The sequence below is a fragment of the Malania oleifera genome, chromosome 1 (genome assembly GCF_029873635.1).
Source record: "Malania oleifera isolate guangnan ecotype guangnan chromosome 1, ASM2987363v1, whole genome shotgun sequence".
In the NCBI taxonomy this organism is placed as follows: domain Eukaryota; kingdom Viridiplantae; phylum Streptophyta; class Magnoliopsida; order Santalales; family Ximeniaceae; genus Malania; species Malania oleifera.
Window position 1 is genome coordinate 110,536,836 of NC_080417.1, and position 19,714 is coordinate 110,556,549.

The 19,714-nt window shown below is 36.0% G+C and overlaps 1 protein-coding gene across 2 annotated transcripts in view; it reads right to left on the reverse strand.

Moving 5' to 3' along the window:
- Nucleotides 1-1,800: 1,800 nt before the first annotated feature.
- Nucleotides 1,801-19,714, reverse strand: part of LOC131164021 (ubiquitin-conjugating enzyme E2 2-like) — a 28,492-nt gene continuing 10,578 nt past the window's right edge. For both annotated transcript variants that reach the window (XM_058120925.1, XM_058120933.1), the window contains exons 5-6: nucleotides 12,406-12,494; nucleotides 1,801-2,192 (exon numbers count right to left, since the gene is read on the reverse strand). In XM_058120925.1, the coding sequence (XP_057976908.1) occupies nucleotides 2,064-2,192; nucleotides 12,406-12,494 (218 nt within the window). In that variant the 3' untranslated portion in view covers nucleotides 1,801-2,063. The remainder of the gene's footprint in view (nucleotides 2,193-12,405; nucleotides 12,495-19,714) is intronic.

Sequence of the window (19,714 nt, forward strand, 5' to 3'; positions counted from 1 at the left end):
ATATATATTTTTTAATATCGTCAAGTGTCCTGGGCTTATGCACCAGACTAATTTCACGCCTACGCCAGTCGTGCCCTAAACCAACACATTAAAGGTAAATTGCGGATGTGCGCTGCAGACGGCAGAATTCGAACACCAGACTTCACCTTTGTCCAAGGCCGTTTGACGCGAGTCCTTACCACCTAAGCTTATGCTCAAGGGCTTTTCATGTCCAATATTGTGTTTATGGTTCATGTTTTTTTTTTTTCCTAATCTAATAGTGTTTAGATTATCTTCATATATGTAGTTTAAAATTTTATTTCCCTGAACTATTTTTTTTCTTCTTTTCAAGCAGTCAAGAAAAAGATTTTAAATCTATCAAAGAAGCATCTCTTTTCTCTAATGAACATTTTTTCCTCCTTTCCAAACAAATCATTTTTAAAAATGTTATCTAATTGTGTTTGTAGTTCATGGTATCTCCAATCTAATTGCAATTAGTTTTGAGTTTTTCTAAAATTATATTATTGTCAATATATGAGTTACTAGTTCTATACAAGAATTTTTTTCTCGATTTTCTTATATGAGCTACAACATTTGATTTTAGTTTGCTTGGTACTTCCTGTGATAAGTCCCTTCGCGATTTTGGTGAAAAAGAAGAAAAAAAAATGAGAAGAAACTTATCTTCCATTAAAAACTACTAACAATAAAAATTTGTTCTACAATAATTAATAATTAAAAAAAATTAAATGTTAATGGTGTATAAAGTAAAATGTTCATTCATTAATTTGACATATTTTTTATTTTTTATTTTTTTCACTTGATAAACAAACATGAAAAATTAAATTTCTTTACATTTTCACTTTTGTCCATATTTTTCAAGTTTCAAATGAAGCCTCAAGTAGTCAAACAAGTAATTTCTAGTATTACCCATAAGTGACCAGCTTGAACTTGGAACATTGCCTCCATAAATCCATCCATAAAACACTAACAACTTGTTGCAAACACTAACAGCTTGAACATTGCCTGTGGAGGATTTGTTAATTACCTCATTTAGAGGTTTTAAAAAGAGTACAGATGGTTTTAGAAAGAAAATCGTTTGCTATTTTATGGGTATTTGCAGATATCTGGAGGAGCAAGCTAAACACAAATGATATTCAAGAAAGACAGCAATCCTTGCCTCCTTGAGAAAAAAATTCTCAACAAAGATGGATCTTGATAATCATACATGAAATACCTGATATAATTTTATACTGCATTTTGTTTAAACTCTAAATTTTTAAATTCAAATTGGGGCAAGGCATAAAAGTAAAGGCTTAGGAAGAGCCCTTCTCAAAGACAGGCCAGCCGAACCTTCATTAGTTGACTTGGGAATGGAAGAACTGGGGCACTGACCTATCATTCCAACTCTTCTTGTTCTCTCGGTATTGATCCTGAAAGCGAGTTTGTGAGGCAACACAAGTATGGTATACAAGAACTTCTCGTGTGAAAGTGTCCCTACGGACAAAGATTCAGCTACTAACATTTATTTTCTAGAACTAGGAATTCGCTTGTGGACTTGACAACAAAGATGCACAAACTCAAGTTGTGTCTTGGAGCATGAATTTCAGAACTTGAATATAAATTTGTGTAAATTTAGAAAAATAATAATAATAATACAGTTTTGCATTATCTTTTATCCAACCCGATACAAATTTAAACTCCAAGATCCCAACTCCATGCTCTAAACACAAGATCAAGAAATTTTGTAAAACAGCAAATCACAAACCTAAATTTTTACGAGTCAAGGGGAAAAGAATGTATCTATGATACGAGGCGAGAAACTTTAGAAGATCACGGACCCATTTGATACAAACAAATAATTATGTACATGACTCACAAGCAACGCAACATGTACTAAAATTCAGAAAAAGAAGCATCATGTTCCTACAAGCAATCAGGAAATATTGTCTTTAAGCAGCAAATGTTTTGATAGATCTGTTATTAATATGACAACAATACTATGCAAGCCATCAAAGTTTAAGGGAGATTCAGACCCTCAAAAGCTGTGAGCAAATTCAGCACAAGGAACTGCTGTGGTTCGCAAGTTAGTCTGCCGTCCAGCTCTGCTCAACAATCTCACGCACTCTCCTATTGTACTCTCGCTTGTTCTCACTAAACATCCGTGCAGCTTCTGAATTTGCCGGGGAGTTTGGGTTTGGATCACAAAGCAGCGACTGCAATGAGAAAATAGAACATCAAATTAGGACTAGTAAGTGGGAATATCACAAGGCTTTGCTGGAATCAGAACACAGACAATGCTTATCAAATTTGGTGATTCAATGCCATAGTCCCATACAACACCCCCCCCCCCCCCCCAAACAAACACCCTAGTAGATATAAATTATATATTTGTATATTATATATAGTAGGGATGCAACTGGATAAGAATTGGTGAATATCCCGCCCTGATATGTCCTTAAAGGAGCTGATTTGGTAGATCATAAACAGATTTGTAGCAATAAATGGAATAATTAGTTTTGTGATCCAAGGCAGATTTGGGACAATGGGTGAGATCGGATTTTCCTACCTGAACCCATTCCACCACTCCAAACCCGCCAATATTCACATAATAGAACAATTATATATATGAAGACATTAATACACCCTTGAATTCCTAAAGACAAAAGGATCCAATTTTGCTCTTTGGCTCCATTTGATGATGCTTGGCTATTTATTGGCCAATGGAAGTTGTAGCATAAGCACCAACAGCAAGAATAACAAAGCCATAAAGTCCCACTAAGTAGGGCTGGCTACAATCGTCTTCTATCATTCAACATAATCTAGGACGGTATCCTTCCACAGTTGGAGTGCTGTCACATCCTCAATACCTTCGTCCAAGTTATTCAAGGTCAACCTCCCCTCTCCTACTGGCAGTAACAACTCGCCCGTCTCTAGAATGTTATTATGTTGCAGGTCCCCAAACCATCTTAACCACCCTTTTTATCTTCTGCCCGTGCTACACCTGATTTACAACAAATATGTTCTTTCCTAGCTTATTTTTCAGGTCATACCACACATCCATTTTAGCATTCTCATTCTGCTTTTTGGATGGGGTTGTTTCTTAGTTGCCCAACAATCCGCATAGCATAGTTGGTCATTTGTAGTAATTTTCTTCTAATTTTGACAGCATCTACAATCATGCAACATGCCTAAACATGGATAATATATCCAAAAAATTCCTGGTCATTAAGTTGAATTCTTTCTCCATTATTTCTCTAGAATGATTACAGTTTCATTTTATATATTCTATCTTATTTCTACTCATCTTAAACCTATACAATCCAAAAAATTTCTACACTCCAGCTTCAATTCTACTCCACTTTTAGTTTCACCAATCAAGACAATATCATCCACAAACAACATACACCATGGAACCTCATTTTGCACATGTCTAGTAAGTTGATCCATAACTAGAAAAAAATAACTCAAAGCAAACCTATGTGTTGTGTTTGAGAGATTTCAAGTCTGAAACTTGTATTTATGTGAATTTGGATCAAACGTTGTGTAATTATCCATTGCATTGTATCGAAATCCATACAAACCCAAATTCAAGATCCAAATTCTAAGCTTCTAAACATAAGGTCAATATACACATATTGTGATTCAAAATTTTATTACTCTCCACATGTCGTCCTAGCACTAATCATTACCCCATCATACATATCTTCAATAACATGTACATACCTACTAGCTTTTTATTTTTCTAAAACCATCATTGAACTTCTCTAGGTCAATAAAATCACGTGCAAGTCCCTTTCCCCTCTCTAAATTTTTCCTTTAATCCTATAAATAGATGTAAAGCTTCTACTGAGATAAAACCAAATTGATTTTATATAATTCATTAGTTTTGTTCAATTGCCTTTTCCCGAAGTTCCATTTTATGACACAGAAGTTCAATTCAACTATAGTAATTGTAATTTTGAATCTCCTTTATTTATTTATTTATTTTTTGTATTGGCATTAAAATGCTTTTCCACCAGTCATCATGCATTTTCTTACTCCATACAAATTTGCATAATAAACTAACCAACCAATATTACTCCATTATCTCCTAAACATTTCCAAACTAAAATAGGGGCTTCATCCGGCACTACAATTTCTCCAATTTTCATCTTCTTTAATGCATTTTTTTATAAAAGAAAATAATTACATTAACGATGAACCTATACTATATAATAAGGGGAGAACAAGATGTCATCCCAAGAACAAAACAAAATAAAACCAGAAAACTTACATTAGCGCTGCCTGCCAATCCCCAGCATGATTAGGCAGCGGCAAATTCCTAAAAAACCCAAAAGAATGGGCCAATGGAGCTGCTAAAAAGACTATTCTATCTCACAACAAACCTGGGGAAGTTGTGCAATGATTGAAAGTTCTTGCATTCCTTTCGATCCATACGACGAAATAGCTAACACTGCACTACAGCACAACATTTCTCCCTTCCTACTCTTTCCAGAACCCTAATATCATGAGCAAAAAGTAGCCAACAGCCCAATGTGGCACCCAGGCTTCACCAAAACAACAAAAGAGGGCACTTACAAGATGGGTAGCAACCCTGCAATGTAGGAAGAGGTGAGAACACATTTCATTGGATTCGCAGCATGTCAAGAACATGTCAGGATTGAGAGTCTTGCAAGGCATTCTGATCTATAGCAAATCGCACATGTCAATCCTGTTCAAAATCACCGTACATTAAGGTCTGAAACAGTGTGGCTCCAAGGATAAAAACTGGGTGTGGAAGATTAGAGGTGTAGAAAAAATATTTGTTGGAAAAAAGACTTGAAAGATCACACTTCCACACTCTTGCATCTCCCCTCCTAGACGGAACAAAATGATTCAACATGTTGGGTAAAGTAGTAAGCTCAACAGCCTCTCTTTCATTGAGATTCCCAAAAAAGTGGAAATCCCAAGAAGGAAACACCCCCCCTTGCCCAACTAAAAAAGAAGAAAAATAGGCATTGATAGGTGCATTGTGCAGGGAAGAAAGTTTAAAGAAGCCAGGCACCACTGACTCCAACAAACGCCCTCCACCCAAGGATCCTCCTAGAAATGAAACCTATTGTCATTGCCCACTTTGAAACAGGTGAGGGGAAAGAAAAGATTAGCAATCTAAGACACAAACTTTCCAGGGGCTAAAATGAGAAACAAAACCATTTGCTTTAGAATCCCACCCATTCTGATGCAAATCATACTTGCTTTTAATCACCTAGTGCCATAAGGTCCAAGGATTTTACCTCTAAGGGGAGCCTCAACAACAAAGACCCGCCCACCCCCCGGTGGGCATTTGGATCTACTAACAACCTCCCAACTAACAAGACGATCTCTCCTATTCTCCCTAGAACCCAACCAAGGTCATGCATCATCCTCTCAAGAATCTCAGTCGCACACTAGGGCACCCTGACAAAAGATTAAAAGTAGATAGGATGGCAGCAATATAGAGGGTGGTACAACCCCCTGAAGAAAAGTAGCCCCTTTTCCACCCCCACAGCCTCCTACCTATCCTCCCGATTGCAAGATCCCAAAAGGTCATGGAATTAGGATTTTCTCTAAAAGGGGGGGTCTAGATAGGACGGTAGCCAGCCCACAACAGCACAACTCGCCATGGCCTTAAACCCCTCCAAATACCTACTTCCTGCACTGATGCCCGCAACCCCCCCCCCCCCCCCGGCCACCTCACTCCACTTTGAAAGTTGACATTTAATCCTAAAATCATTTTAAAGATTTTTAACAAAATAAGAGCCTTTAGAAATTTTTCAACATTGTCCCGGAGAAAGATCAAAGTGTGCTCCTTGATAATAGGTAGTCCCCAATCACCCAGGATCCTGTGCATGTAAGAGCATCCTACTCAGGATGTATGTGACAAGAGTGAACAAAAAACAAAGAATGCAGGTCCCTTTGCCTAAGCCCTCAAGAAACTCTAAACCACTCTCTAGACTGCCCATTGACAATAACACAAATATTGGTCGAGCTCAAGCACTGTCTTATCCATCTCCTCCACAGTTCCCCAAATCATTTCATACACATCACATAATTTGAAAGCCCCATTTCACTATATTATAAGCCTTCTATAATTCCAACTTGAAGAGAAGTCCCCTCCTACCCCTCCTCTTGAAAACCTCTACCACCTCATTGTCCACCAAAACTGCATCCAAGATCCATCTATCTTTAATGAAAACAGGCTAAGTTGTAGTCGTTGTCTCTCTCAAACCCTCTTAGCCGCTTAGATAAGAATTTAGACAAAATATTTTAAGGGCTAGAAATAGCATGAAATCCGTCACCTTCAAAGATCTCTCCTTCTACAGGATGAGGGTAAGAAAGTTGAGTTCACACCTAACCAACATCCAATTTCTATGGAGCTCCCTTAAAATACCTCATAATATACTCTCGCAACATCTCCCAATTTTCCTTAAAAAAAGGCCATCATGAAACTGTCCAGGCTGAGGGTTTTTACTAGCTTCAACTTCAAAAGGCCTCTCAAGCCACTGAGCTGAGGTAGTATCAATGGGACTGCAATCAAAGCCCTCCAGCCCCAATCTACTTGGACAATCCTCAGCAAATAGGTGCTCATCAAAATTCATAATCTCCACCCCAATCTGCAGATGTTCCCTAATCCTAGACCCAGAATCTAATTCCAGATCCTTAATGATTCTTCCTCCTCCTCCCATTGGCCACTTAGTGAAATAACCCCATGTTGCAGCTGTGGCTCACTTCACCCTTGTTTTCTTGTCCCAGCTTATATCATCCCTTAATAACAACGCCACCATAATGTTACTAAGCCTAGCCCTTCTCAGCCTGCCCTCCACATCCAACAAATCGCAGTCTTCCAGCCTATCCAGACCAACAATTTCCCCAAAGATGTTATTTACTCTTAGCCTCTTTAACATTCCAAAAAGATTTTGATTCCATTGCTTTAGCTTCATCTTCACTTACTTCAATTTTTTCAATGATTTAAAATCCTCACTCTCTCTTGCAAAGAGTGTGTCAACCACATGTTCTCAAATCTAAACAGCACAGGACCCCAAATGTTCTAAAATATACTGCCTATCTAAGTTCATTTCCACTAATTGTGTGGATAAATCTCAAATTTTTAGCCTTTTTCTCTTTTTCCAATTATAAGTTTAAGCCTTGTATTTGATTTTTAATTAAATAGCTTATTAAAATAAGTTTTCCATCTTTCTTTAAAACAATAACAACAACAACAAGCCTTAAGTCCCACTAGGTTTGGACAGCTACATGAATCCTTTTTCGCCAATTCACCCAATCAAGAGAGCATTTTTCTGTACTAGATTAAGAGCTACTAAATCCTTCCTCACTACCTTATTTCAAGTTATTTTAGGTCTGCCCCTACCCCTTTCATGGAGAAACAATAATTCACTCGCTCCTCACAGGTGCACTGCTAAGCCTATATTTCAACTGTCCAAACCATCTAAGCCGTACATATTCTCATTTAACCATAACATGGTTGTCCTTATTTGTATACACTTGATGTTACTTGGATCTCTAATTTTTATTTCCCTAACACTAGCATCTTTAGATGTCTTTTTCTCCTTCATTAGTACCACCTAGTCCAACATGTAGATTATTATATGCCTTAAGTTTAGCCAGCCAACAGCCTTTTTTGCACCTTTTCATACCTCCTTGCATTTTTCAAACTTTCTTGTATTTCTAAATTGTTGTTATATCTTAAACGACATTCTTTTTTTCATAATTGCTTTTTGGACACCTTCATCCCAGCACCAACTCTCTTTCTTGGTCATGCATCTTCCTCTAGATTCACTTAAAACCTCTTTTGACATATCTTTAATAAAACAAGCCATCTAATTCCAAAGCATGCTTCTTTCCATTATCTCCTATTGCCTAGCCGCCTTCTTTTATCATTTTATCATTTTATCTTTAATATTACATTCTCTCTTTACATTTCACCACCCAATTCTTTACATAGTTCTATGTCATCCATTCTCTTCCATTTTTAATGTCAATAACCAACACTAGTACTTTTGTTTTTAATAATTAAAACTTTTCGCATAGAATAACTTCAAAATTTTCACATTTACACAGGTAGTAGGCCTACTATCCCAGTTCTACCATATTTACATCCCCAACAAATAGAAAAAATTGGAAAATATTTAAATATATATATGTGTGTAAATTTTTAAATATACTCTCTCCACCTAACAAAAAATTTAGTATAAATAATATCTTCCATGTATGAAGTTGCCAACAATTCTATGATTTTAAAATGATATTGGTATTAAATATACCATTATAGGCATTATAGCTAAGCCATATGGTATGTAATTTAAAATATGATGTAGCTAGAAATCCAAGTATCTTGATCTATAATAAGTACACGAATTAAGTTGGTAGCTCATGTCAAGCTTTTGTTAGAACCTCAGAACTCAATTGTTCAAAAGATCTTGGTGGGGATTCAAAGAAAACAAATCCCATGATTTTAGGCACAAGATCTTTAGGCTTGATATGTGTGACAAGATATTTTGGTGGCCTTCACCCCAAACATATGAGAGATTTGAACAAGGACTTTGTAGTAAAATTGGCATGGACTATGCTAAATATCATAGCCCAATTAGGACGGACGCTTCAACAAGGACCATGAAGTCAAATTTCAGATTTCAGGAGCGATTAACATGAAAACAGCTTCCGACTTCTTTCTTTATACTTTTTTCCCTTTTTCAAATTTTTTGGTCTGCAATCTAAAATTTTGGGATATTTCAGCCAAAATTTCAGAAACTTTAATTTTAAAAGCTGGAAAACAGGAAAATTGGGAGAGTACTGACAGTTGCAAGTTATCTCCTTTAGTCTAGGGTTGAGGAAAAGAAGTATCATTTAGTTAGTTGATAGGTGGTTGGTAGGTCTATTGAAGAGGGGGATTTGGGTCTTAGAAAATTGGTGTCTTAAAACACAGGTCTGATGGTAACTGGCACAGGTGGTTTCCCTAAGAGGAGAATTCCCTTCGGCACAAAGTAATTAAGAATAACTTTAGTATGCATGACGGTCCTAAGAAGTGCATTTCACAATTTCATTCACTACTTATCCCTCTTACTAAATTCTTTTTTTTTTTTGGGGGGGCGAATACATTTGGATGAGTGATTCTGCAATTTTCATTTCTTTTCTTTTCCTCATGGTCTCCTTCCCTCATTGTTATTTCATGTTTTTTACTAGTAATGGGGACAACTTTTGTTGGGGTTTCATTTTCATACGTCACTTAATCAGGGTGGAGGAACTCTCAGCCCTGTTGAGTTTGCATGAGGCTTTTCATCCTCCCAAAAGGAAGGACACTTGGTTGTGGACTCTACATTCTTTGTGGAATATTTATTGTAAAACTGATTATTCAGGTATACATGCGCTTTGAGCTTCATGGCAGTATTTGGAAAGCCAAAATCTGTTCAAGGATTAAGGCTCTTATTTGGTTGGTCATGGCTTTTATTTGGTTGGTTACTCTTAAATTGAATTAACACCCATAACTGATGCAGAATAGAAGCCTTCTACGACTTCATGTCCAGATGTGTGCTCTCTTTGTTTCAACTGTCCAGAATCTGTTTCTCATCTCTTTCTCCGCTCTTCTTTCCACGGAAGGCTTGGAATATGCTGTTTGGCATTTTTGGGGGGAGTCACGTTTGTCCACATTCAGTGGAGGATTTGTTGGCTATTTCCTTTAAGGGGTTTGGTAGAAGTAGAGATGGTTTTTCTTCGAGGAGACGAGGGATTTTTTCTGTTTTGGGGCATTTGATTGGAAAACAATGTATGTAGGGATAACGTTTGCATCCTCTGTATTATCGTGGCTGCTGGCACACAGTTAGCCGATGCTTATTCCCTAGATACGTCATTGCTTCTTCTCCGAGAAAAGAAGTTCACGACCCGTGGGCCTTCTACCTCCACACGACATTGCTCCATCAGGCTTTCACCCATTGTGGAAAATTACCCACTGCTGCCTCCTGTAGGAGTCTGGCCTTGTCTCAGTCCTAGTGTGGCTGATCATCCTCTCAAACCAACTAGTGATCATCGCCTTGGTAAGTCATTGCCTCACCATCTAGCTAATCAAGCGCAAGCCCTTTTCCTCGGGCGGATTCCTCCTTTTGCTCCTCAGCCTACACGAGGTATTAGCAGCCATTTCCAGTTGTTTTCCCCTCCCAAGGGCAAGTTCTTATGCGTTACTCACCGGATATAGCTCAATTGGTAGAGTTCCGCTCTTGCAATTGGGTCGTTGCGATTACGGGTCCATTGGATCTATTCCCAGGAGTACCCTAAAAAAAAAAAAAAACATTTCCTCTCCCCAGCCACTTCAGAAAGCGCATTTCTCTCTATAAGAACGATGCCCCCCGAGATGTGAAGTGGGGAAGAAGATGTCTTGGCTTTTGCAGCAGGGTGCTTTAAGAGTGTGTGTTCTTAGAATTTACAACATGACTGGAAGGCTGTATTGTTTTGATTGTAATTTTTATTCTATTTTTTTCCCCTTCTTAGATGGGCTTTTTATGCTCCTTTTTGTACATTCTTTCACCTTTAATGATACTTCTTCTTTTTCTATTCTAAAGAAAAAAAAATCTTTAATACTTCTTATTTTTGTATTTTAAAGAAAAATAAAAAAACTGAAAAGCTGGAAAAAAATTTGGCCTTTTTGATGCTCCCTTCCTCCCTTTTCATTCTTTCAGCAAAATCACAGCATTGTCAATCCATCTTCTCAAAACATTACAACCCCCTTGAACCTTATCTTGGGCCTTTTGGACTCAATTTGGCCCACTAGTTTGTATCATACAAAAAAATAACCTTTTTCTAGAATATGTTTGATTCCATGAAACATATTTTAAACTGTCCCAAAGTGCTTTAAATGGTCCATAAGATTTACCACATCTCTCCCACAACATCAGCATAACCAACTCCAAGGTGGACAGCATTGTGAAGCTGCACACATGCATGCATGATAACTCCTTGCCCAACTCAGGCCAATGGCTCTTATGCCACTTACCATGCTAGGGAGTTCTTGAACGTTGACTAATATATAGATTGGGGGCAACAAATTAACCTAAAAGCTTAAGCCATTAGGTTTTGAGCCATCCCCAAATATACAAGCCACCCTTCTCTTCCATTCCTTTAAATGTAAGACTACTCAGGAATAATGCCCAGTTCAACATGCAAAACTCCATTATGCAGTTGGGAAGGAGGGATATTTGACCTATTCAGTCATTCCTGACATGCATCTTTGCCAAATGTAGCGGGTTTCCCTTTGAAATTGACCTTCCAACTGGTTCCCTTTGCTCATCAATTATTATTATTTTTTTTTTTTTGTAGTATCAATCAAACTTATTCCTAATATAGGATCCATATCAAAACTTATAGAAGATTTAGGCATTTCCAATCTTTGGTATAACCGTCGTGGACCAAGCTTTGTTTTTTATCGGCCAAGACCAACTCTGAAAGTTTCTCTATTAAACAGGAGAACTGCTTTCAAGTGGCAGGCCCTGTAGGGTTAGCAGCACCAAAAGTGGAAGACTTAAGGAGCTATCCTGTTCATTCCCTCCCTGCTTCAGTCCTGACAACAGAGACAGGTTCCCTTGCAGACTGCTCTTTTTCTTCTGTTTCTATTTGCCCAGCAAAAGAAATAATATATGTTGCAGTTGGACATAAAAACAGAGAACAAGTGTCTAAGACCAACACTGATACTTTCAAGCTAAGAAAAAAGAGAAGTGCCAAGATCCACAAAGATGGATACTTGTTCCTCAAAAGAAAAAAAAAATCAATCATTATTAAGGTGGCACCATGATTGGATGATGCTGTTCAAAAATCAATCATTATTATTGTGGCATCATGATTGGATGACGCTGCGATTAATGTTGCAGCAGATAATTCCTTTTATCGAAACCAAATCCTGCATTAATGCTACCTATATCATCATCATGTGTCAATACTTACCTAGACAATATTTAAACAAAAATGTTAATGCTCAAAGGGCCTAACCATGCAACAAAGAATAAATGCTTCTTTCCAACTCAAAAGACTGTCTTAATGTCTTCTTTTCCATTATTCTTTTTTAAAGAACATGATGCATAAGCAGATGAATCAATATTACTACTGTAATGTTGCTCATAATAATTTTTTAAATGGTAAACAAATTATTTGGGCATGACAGCATAGCACTGGTTTTTGTTTTCTTCTTCTTGTTTGGCTTCGTGTTTGATAGTTGGTCATTTCTACTCAGACTTGCATTAGGAGTATGTTCTTTATGGTTGGTCTCAAAAGTTTGATCATGCAGATGTGTAATCAGCACTAACCAAGAATGTAGAACAGCTTCTCTTCACCTTCTACTAAAGCCTTAAGGCAGTTTTAATGCCATATAACAATATGATCATGTGATAAAGAAGACAACAACAATACCTGGATAGATGTAAGTATAGCAGCCACATCATATATGGGACTCCACTGGTTCTGTAGAATATCTAAACATATACTTCCATCTGCATAAACTGGTGAGATATGGACAAACAGAATATTAGAATGAGGATACCTCAATGCAGACTTGCATTCTTCATAAAAATGAATAAATTTAAATTTTAAAAAAAAAATTATAAATCATTCTTGATTTGTACAGGTTTGCATGAGATGGCTGAAAATGACTAATTCGTCAAACACAAGGGACAGCAGTCATGCAAGAAGTATTGAGCACAACCGTATCCAGCATCAAGCTGAAGAAAACCATATGACATTTGGCACACAGTTCACAACTTTTGCAGTGCCATTGAAAAATATACAAAGAATTGATGCCGTAATGAGATATTGATCACAAAGAAATTAATCGGATCCAGCCTCAAGTCACAAAACCGAGGAGATCAATTTCACATATGCTGTTCTCTTTAGTTTTAGCTTAATGATATCTGATTTTTGTAAGAGAGTAGAATATGGAATTGCATTAGCATTTGGCCAAGTTTGGTTTATGGAAAGTACAAGGATAATTGTCAAAAAAAATTGTTAAAATAATTAATAAATTCTAATCTATTAAAACCATACAGATCTCCTATCTATTGGACAACATTACATTTAATGTAAAATATATTACCTAACAATAGTGCACCACTAAAATATTACTTTGTTCTTTAGAGCTCTCCCTCAAATTGATCAAATGAAAATTCCAGACCAAAAACCATGAACGGTTGCAGAATTGCATGGGAGAGAGAGAGAGAGAGAGAGAGAGAGAGAGAGACAAAGAGAGAGAGAGAATTTACAAGAACTAAAAAACAGATTCTCATCTTCTTTTGCACTGAATTTGCTCGGAGGATTTGGAATGAACTTTTTAAGTATTACATGAGAAAGCTGGGTATGCCCTTCGGTGGAAGACTTGTTAGCCATTTCTTTCACAGGTTTTGGAAGAAGGATTGGGCAGCTTTATTTGTGGCATATTTGCAGTTTTATGGGGGATATGGCTGGTGCGTAACGCACAGATATTCTCTGGGAAGAAATTAAATTGGGTGCTGGTTTGGGATAAAATTTAGTACTTGGTCTCACTGTGGTGCGTTGGCTTTATATTTTTCATAGGGATTAGTTTCCAAGAGTAGAGGGTGGACCTTGAATCAATGGTGAGGTTGCACCTTTGCAAACAATCGATCAAAGGTTCGAGTCCAAGAAAACAGCCTCTCCGCATAAAAGCAGGGGTAAAGCTGGTACACTGTGATGACCCTCCCCCCTACCCTCGCAAAGTGGGGAACCTTGTGGCCTGGGGATGCCCTATTAGTTTCCAGAAGTTACAAAGAGATTGGAGGAACATGCTGGCTTGTTGATCTTTTCTCTTTTTGTCATTTTCTTGTTTTTTTCTGGTTTGGTCTAGATCTTTTTTTGGAGATGTCTCATTCTCCCTCGTGTAAATTGTTTTCCTATTGATGAAATTTTCTTTTGCTATCAGAGAGAGAGAGAGAGAGAGAGAGAGAGAGAGAGAGAGTTTCAATTTTCCAAGACATCCACAGTTGCCAACTCCATAACTTATCAGTAACATTTCCCTATAAAATTAAATTAACAATTTACACTCTACCTTTGAGAAATCATGGCCGAATGAATAGCAAAAATGGAAAAATGTGTTAAAGCTTGATATACATTGTTGGCCCACAACCTAATAGCTTAAGCTTTTAGGTAAATTGGTAATCTAACATGGTATCAGAGCTGATTACCGAGAGGTCCTGGGTTCTAGTCTTGTTGTCCGCATTTATTGTGTGGTATTTAAAAAATTATTATATTCCCTATAATGGGTGATATTATTGTGTCTTTATCTCTCCACGTGTAGTCGGGCTGCATGCGCAGGGGAGTGTTAAAGCTTGATATACATTGTTGGCCCACAACCTAATAGCTTAAGCTTTTAGGTAAAGTGGTAATCTAACAAAATGCATGAACACAGGTAGAAAATATCAACAATAATTAATATAAATAACAATATATATATATGTGCATAAACGGGCAAACAGCAAACAAAAATGAGTTGGTATATGTGATACTTTGAAGTCAATACCAAAATGATGGCAAGAAGAAGAACTGCACCCCTACTTCTATGACATCCAGCCAAAATTCCTTGAAACGTGGGATAAATAGTTTTAAATTATTCTTCTACAGTTCTATTAGTCCATTAGAAAGAATTGCAGCTCCATTAGAATTTTAGTTCAAAAAAGCAACAGGAATTTTATTTAGAAAGAATTATCTTCCTTTCAGATATAAAATGTGCTTCCATCAAACATAAAGTAAAGCTAGGGGCAAGAAATTTAGACCCCAAACCACAATATATGAGAGTTGAAACCTTAACGCAGAACCCCGGCACCTTTTTCTGGAGCCTCGACAATGACAATTGTTACTCTGATTATTTAGAATTATTTACCTAAGTTAGTAACTTTAGCGAGGGTATTATCAATTATGGAGTACTTCACATATGTTATAAATAAGGGGAAATATATTTCTATGATTAGGTCTTCCCCTTACACGATATCGTTAACATGGTAACAGAGCATTATAAATTATGGAGTACTTCACATATATTATAAATGAGAGGAAATATATTTCTATAATATCAATTATAACACGATATCAATTATGGAGTACTTCACATATATTATAAATAAGGGGAAATATATTTCTATGGTTAGGTCCTCCTCTTACACAATATCGTTAACATGGTAACAGAGCATTGTCCCTAGACCTAAACACTAAGTGTGGCAGCCACCGTCAAACCAAGCCCTAAAACCTTAAATCTTCTACAAGTCTACCATCATAGGAGAACAGCTAGTACTACTCTAGGCCTTAAAACAAGCCAGCAGCCACTGGAAGACACAGCAGTAGCTGGAAATTTCCTAGACAAAATTGCCAGGTCAGGAACACCAAAAACCCCTTCAGATCTTGCAAAACCACCATCATACCCACCCTCAGACATTGCCAATCTGCTAAAACCTGAAATCCCATTGTTGGGGCCTCCATCATGCACCCTCATGTGCTAATCAAAAGGTAGGCAGTGCCAACCACCAACTCCACACACTCTATACAGCCTTGCTTTTGGCCTGAACTAGTCCCATACTGTTGGCATTCCTCTATAAATCACATTATAGAGTTTTTGTGATGGATTTTTATCCAAAGATCCCACCTTTTAGTTTTTCATGCACACCACTCTAGGAATGATTTTGTGGTACTGTCAGCAGCTGTTTGTCACTGTTAACTGGTTCAACTGGGCCTAAAACAGTGTCATGTTGCTGTGTTTGTGATTCATTCAGTTGTTTATCTTGCTCATTTTGTTTTTGTGATTTGTTCTGGTGGCTTAGGTTGTCGTATTGGGACAGAGTCCACGAATCCCAAAAGTATGTTTCCTCCTTTGTTATTACAACTGATAAGTTGGATGGAAAGAATTATGTGCAGAGTGGTCTAAGGCTGTCAAGACCTATTTCTGAAACTTGTTTCAAAAAATGGTCCCATGAAGACAAATGAAAAGAAGTATGGATTCAAGAAGATGTGTTGATTATAAACTCTCCTCAGAGTACTTTCAGTTACAACAAAACAAGGGAGTATCACAAAGCACTTGCCAAGATTAAGCACATCCACGAGGTTTGTACAACAGATATCAGCCAATATTCATGAGATGAGAAAATAGAGGGAGCAGATGACATTCCTTGGTTGATTTATTATTGTTTAAATTATTTTATTTTTATTTTTATTTTTATTTTTCATTTTGGATTTTAAATTTCTTTTTTAAATTTTATCTTTAATTTTTTTTCTTTGGGTGGACTTCTTGTCCCCTGTCGTTGTAACTTCCCTCTCTAATACATCTTTTTTATCAAAAAAAATTCAGGTCTCAAATCTTTTGTAGTACAGAGCTGCAATCCTGCTGATGTTTATTCACGGATTCTTTGTGCTTCCTCCAGCATCCATTCCTCAGCCCCTAGTTCCAGTGTTTCAAATCTCTTGCTCCAAGAAGATTGCCTTTATTACACAAGGCAATTCTCATTTCCAACCAAGTACCCCCCCCCCCCCAAAAACTCCAACAACACATGCAAGTGTACTCATTGTTGACAAGGACGTCATACAATTGATCAGTGTTACAACAAACCCCTAGACATCACCAATGCAGCCATCACTAATCCCATTCCTCCCTATTCAGCAAATAGGGGTATTTGTTTCAGAGTTAATAAGTTCCCGTAGTATCAAGCATCCCAGCAAGCTTCTCTTCCAATTGTGCTAAGATAACTCTATAGCTTGCCAGTCATCCAGTATTTCTCCCACTAGTTTGGGTTATAGATTCAGGGACTACTGAACATACAACAAGTATAAATTATAACCAATTTCTTTTCCAAACTCCAAAACATCCTTAAAATTTACCTCAAGTTAACCTTGCTCATGGATCCAATATTATCATTAAGAGACAGTAAATCCTACTCCCTCACTCTTTCATCATTTAGGATTTAAAGACAAAGAAGATGGTAGGCGAAGGACAAAGCCTAGTGGATTTCACTACTTTGAGTCGCTATCTCCATCTACTTCTTGTTCTACTAATAATACACCACTTCAATTCCATTGTCGCCTTGAACCTCCTTCAATGGAAAAGTCAAAACAGTTGGTTCTTACTTTGAGTGTCAGTCTTGTCAGTGGGAAAGAATCATCAAGTTCGGTTTGCTTCTTGTGTCAATGTCATTATTGCCCTTTCACATTAGTCTATTATGATGTTTCGAGTCCTAGTCGGGTTGTGTCAAAGTTGGATTTCTGTATTGTAGATGACTACACAAGGATGACTTGGCTTTATTTAATAAGAACCATTCAAAGTTATTTCATATTTTTGTACCTTTAGTTTTGAGATAGACTCAATTTGATTTACCTAGCATTCACTAAGTGGATTTGTTGCTCATGGGGGAGTCAGCATTGGTGTTTTGTCTAAGGAAATCTGTATATTTACTAGATGTGGGTACACACGACGTGCGTGCTCCACTGCTTTTGGTGGCAATGGCCAACAATTTGTAAAAGTTGTGTATAGAATAATATGCAAAATTTTAAAAAATAGTTATTCATATATTTATATATGGAATCATGAAAATGAGCTACAGCAACAATTTTAAAAATCATAGTATCAGATTAATCAATAATTAACCATTTTAAAACATAATCTAAAGTTGTCTTAAATATTTTATTTTATGATTTTTTAAAATTATTAAATATAATTAATAGTAAATGAAATAAGATTAATATATACCATGAAAAAGATTTTGAATTTATAAATGATTTGTAAAATATAATTCTAGTTGTAAGCAAAAATAAATGAGTAAATATAAACAGCAAAAAATGAAGTATGCTTATGTAATTTTTTATTATTTCTTTTAAAAGTTTAATTTTATTTTTTTTTAAATTATAATTTTTTTAAATTGTTAAACTAAAAAAATTTATGCTCTCAGCTTTCGATTTACCTTCCCTACTTGATTTTTAATCAATTTTTAAATAAATAATTATCTTAAAATAGGTAATTGGAAGATAGTTCACATCAGATCATCAGTATCCAATAATGTTGCAAGTAATTACCACCTTCCTCTTTTAGGAAATTTATATTAAACTTGGAGAACCTTCAATCCAAACTAAGGATTTGAGATTTGCACAACATACCAAGCAAATCAATTTATGAGTAACATGTTTCCATTCATGAATCACCATCAACTAAACTAATTTATAATGATAAAACCTTAAGTTATCTTTTAAGGCAAAATGCCTACTGAAATTTGAAAAATTGTATAGCACCTCAATAATATCCTTCTATTTGTAATGGAAGAGTTTCAATTCTAGATCATGCTCCATGTCGTCCCCACATTGTTGACATTGTATTGTCTATGATCTGTCTTCACCAATTATTTTTTTTATTAATTAGATCGTAGGCAATCATTTCTCACCCTCATCCTCACCCTCCTTAAGACAACATTTACCTTATTTGGATCATTAACCCTTTGTCACTTGATTTTTTTTAATGTTTTTGACATTCAATTTTATATTTTATTACTCCCACCTCATTCAAATCCAACCCATGAACATATGGGGGAAATAAGATTTAATCCCTGTAAACTAACATCAAATCCACCCCTTAAAAAGTGTCCATTTGGCTCAACAGAAAAATTCTACAAAAAAATAAAATTGTCACTAAATCGGTCAACAATCATAATCATAAACTCCAGCTGGAGAGAGTGCATAAAATAGTATGGGTTTCATGCAATTCCAAGGTTTTGAAACTGTAAAAAATAGCAATGTAGATGATTTTTCTTTTTTTACTACGCGATGAATGTGTTCTTAGTAATTGAGAATTTCCCCTATAATTTAACCAAAAATAGATTGTTCAAATTAGATATGCATTGAATGTCTTTACTTCTCTACTATTAATAACAGAATTCCTAACCTCCAAATTGACATTTTGTTTCCAAATATAACATAGAATCTATAAATAATATATGAATATTCAATTACAAAATCATAACCAATCACCTAATATAATATAGAATCCTTGCTATTCTACATCTGTTAGACTAATATATCTCTACTATTAGAAAGGGGATTCTACCTTTCTTGGTCTAGTTTTTAACATCCCCAAAATGCCCAATAACCACCCATAAATTATTTCAAAAATACCCCTATAACTACCCATGAATATTTAAAAAATGTCCCAATAATTGCCTATAAAAATTCCAAAAAAAATCCCAAAAACCACTCATAACTACCCTAAATGATACTTTTTTAATATATATTTATTATTTTTTAAAAAAATATATTTATTTATTATTTTTAAAAGATTAATTATTTATTAATTTTTATTTTGTAACAATTATCACTCAAAAATCACAAAGCACAAGCATCGCGCATGCCCACGGCTAGTAGTAATAATATAATATATTTTTGTGAATGCTAAAGCATTCTTCAGTAAAGTATGATATAACATAATAGCTTTTGAATGGGAGGAAACTTCTGGAAAGTTTGCTTCTGCCCTTCAAGAAATGAAGTCCCCCAGTCCTCTACTACTTAAGTCTCTCTCTCTCTCTCTGAAGAAGCATGCTGATCCAACCATAGCTTCTGTTGCAGCTCTTTTGTTTGTTCTTCTAAAGAGGAAATAATACCCAATTCAAATTAAAATACTTCATCATGGCTGCTTAAAAGATAACTCTGTTGAGCAGTGACAAAATCTTTAGGCAAAAAAATTTATTTTAGC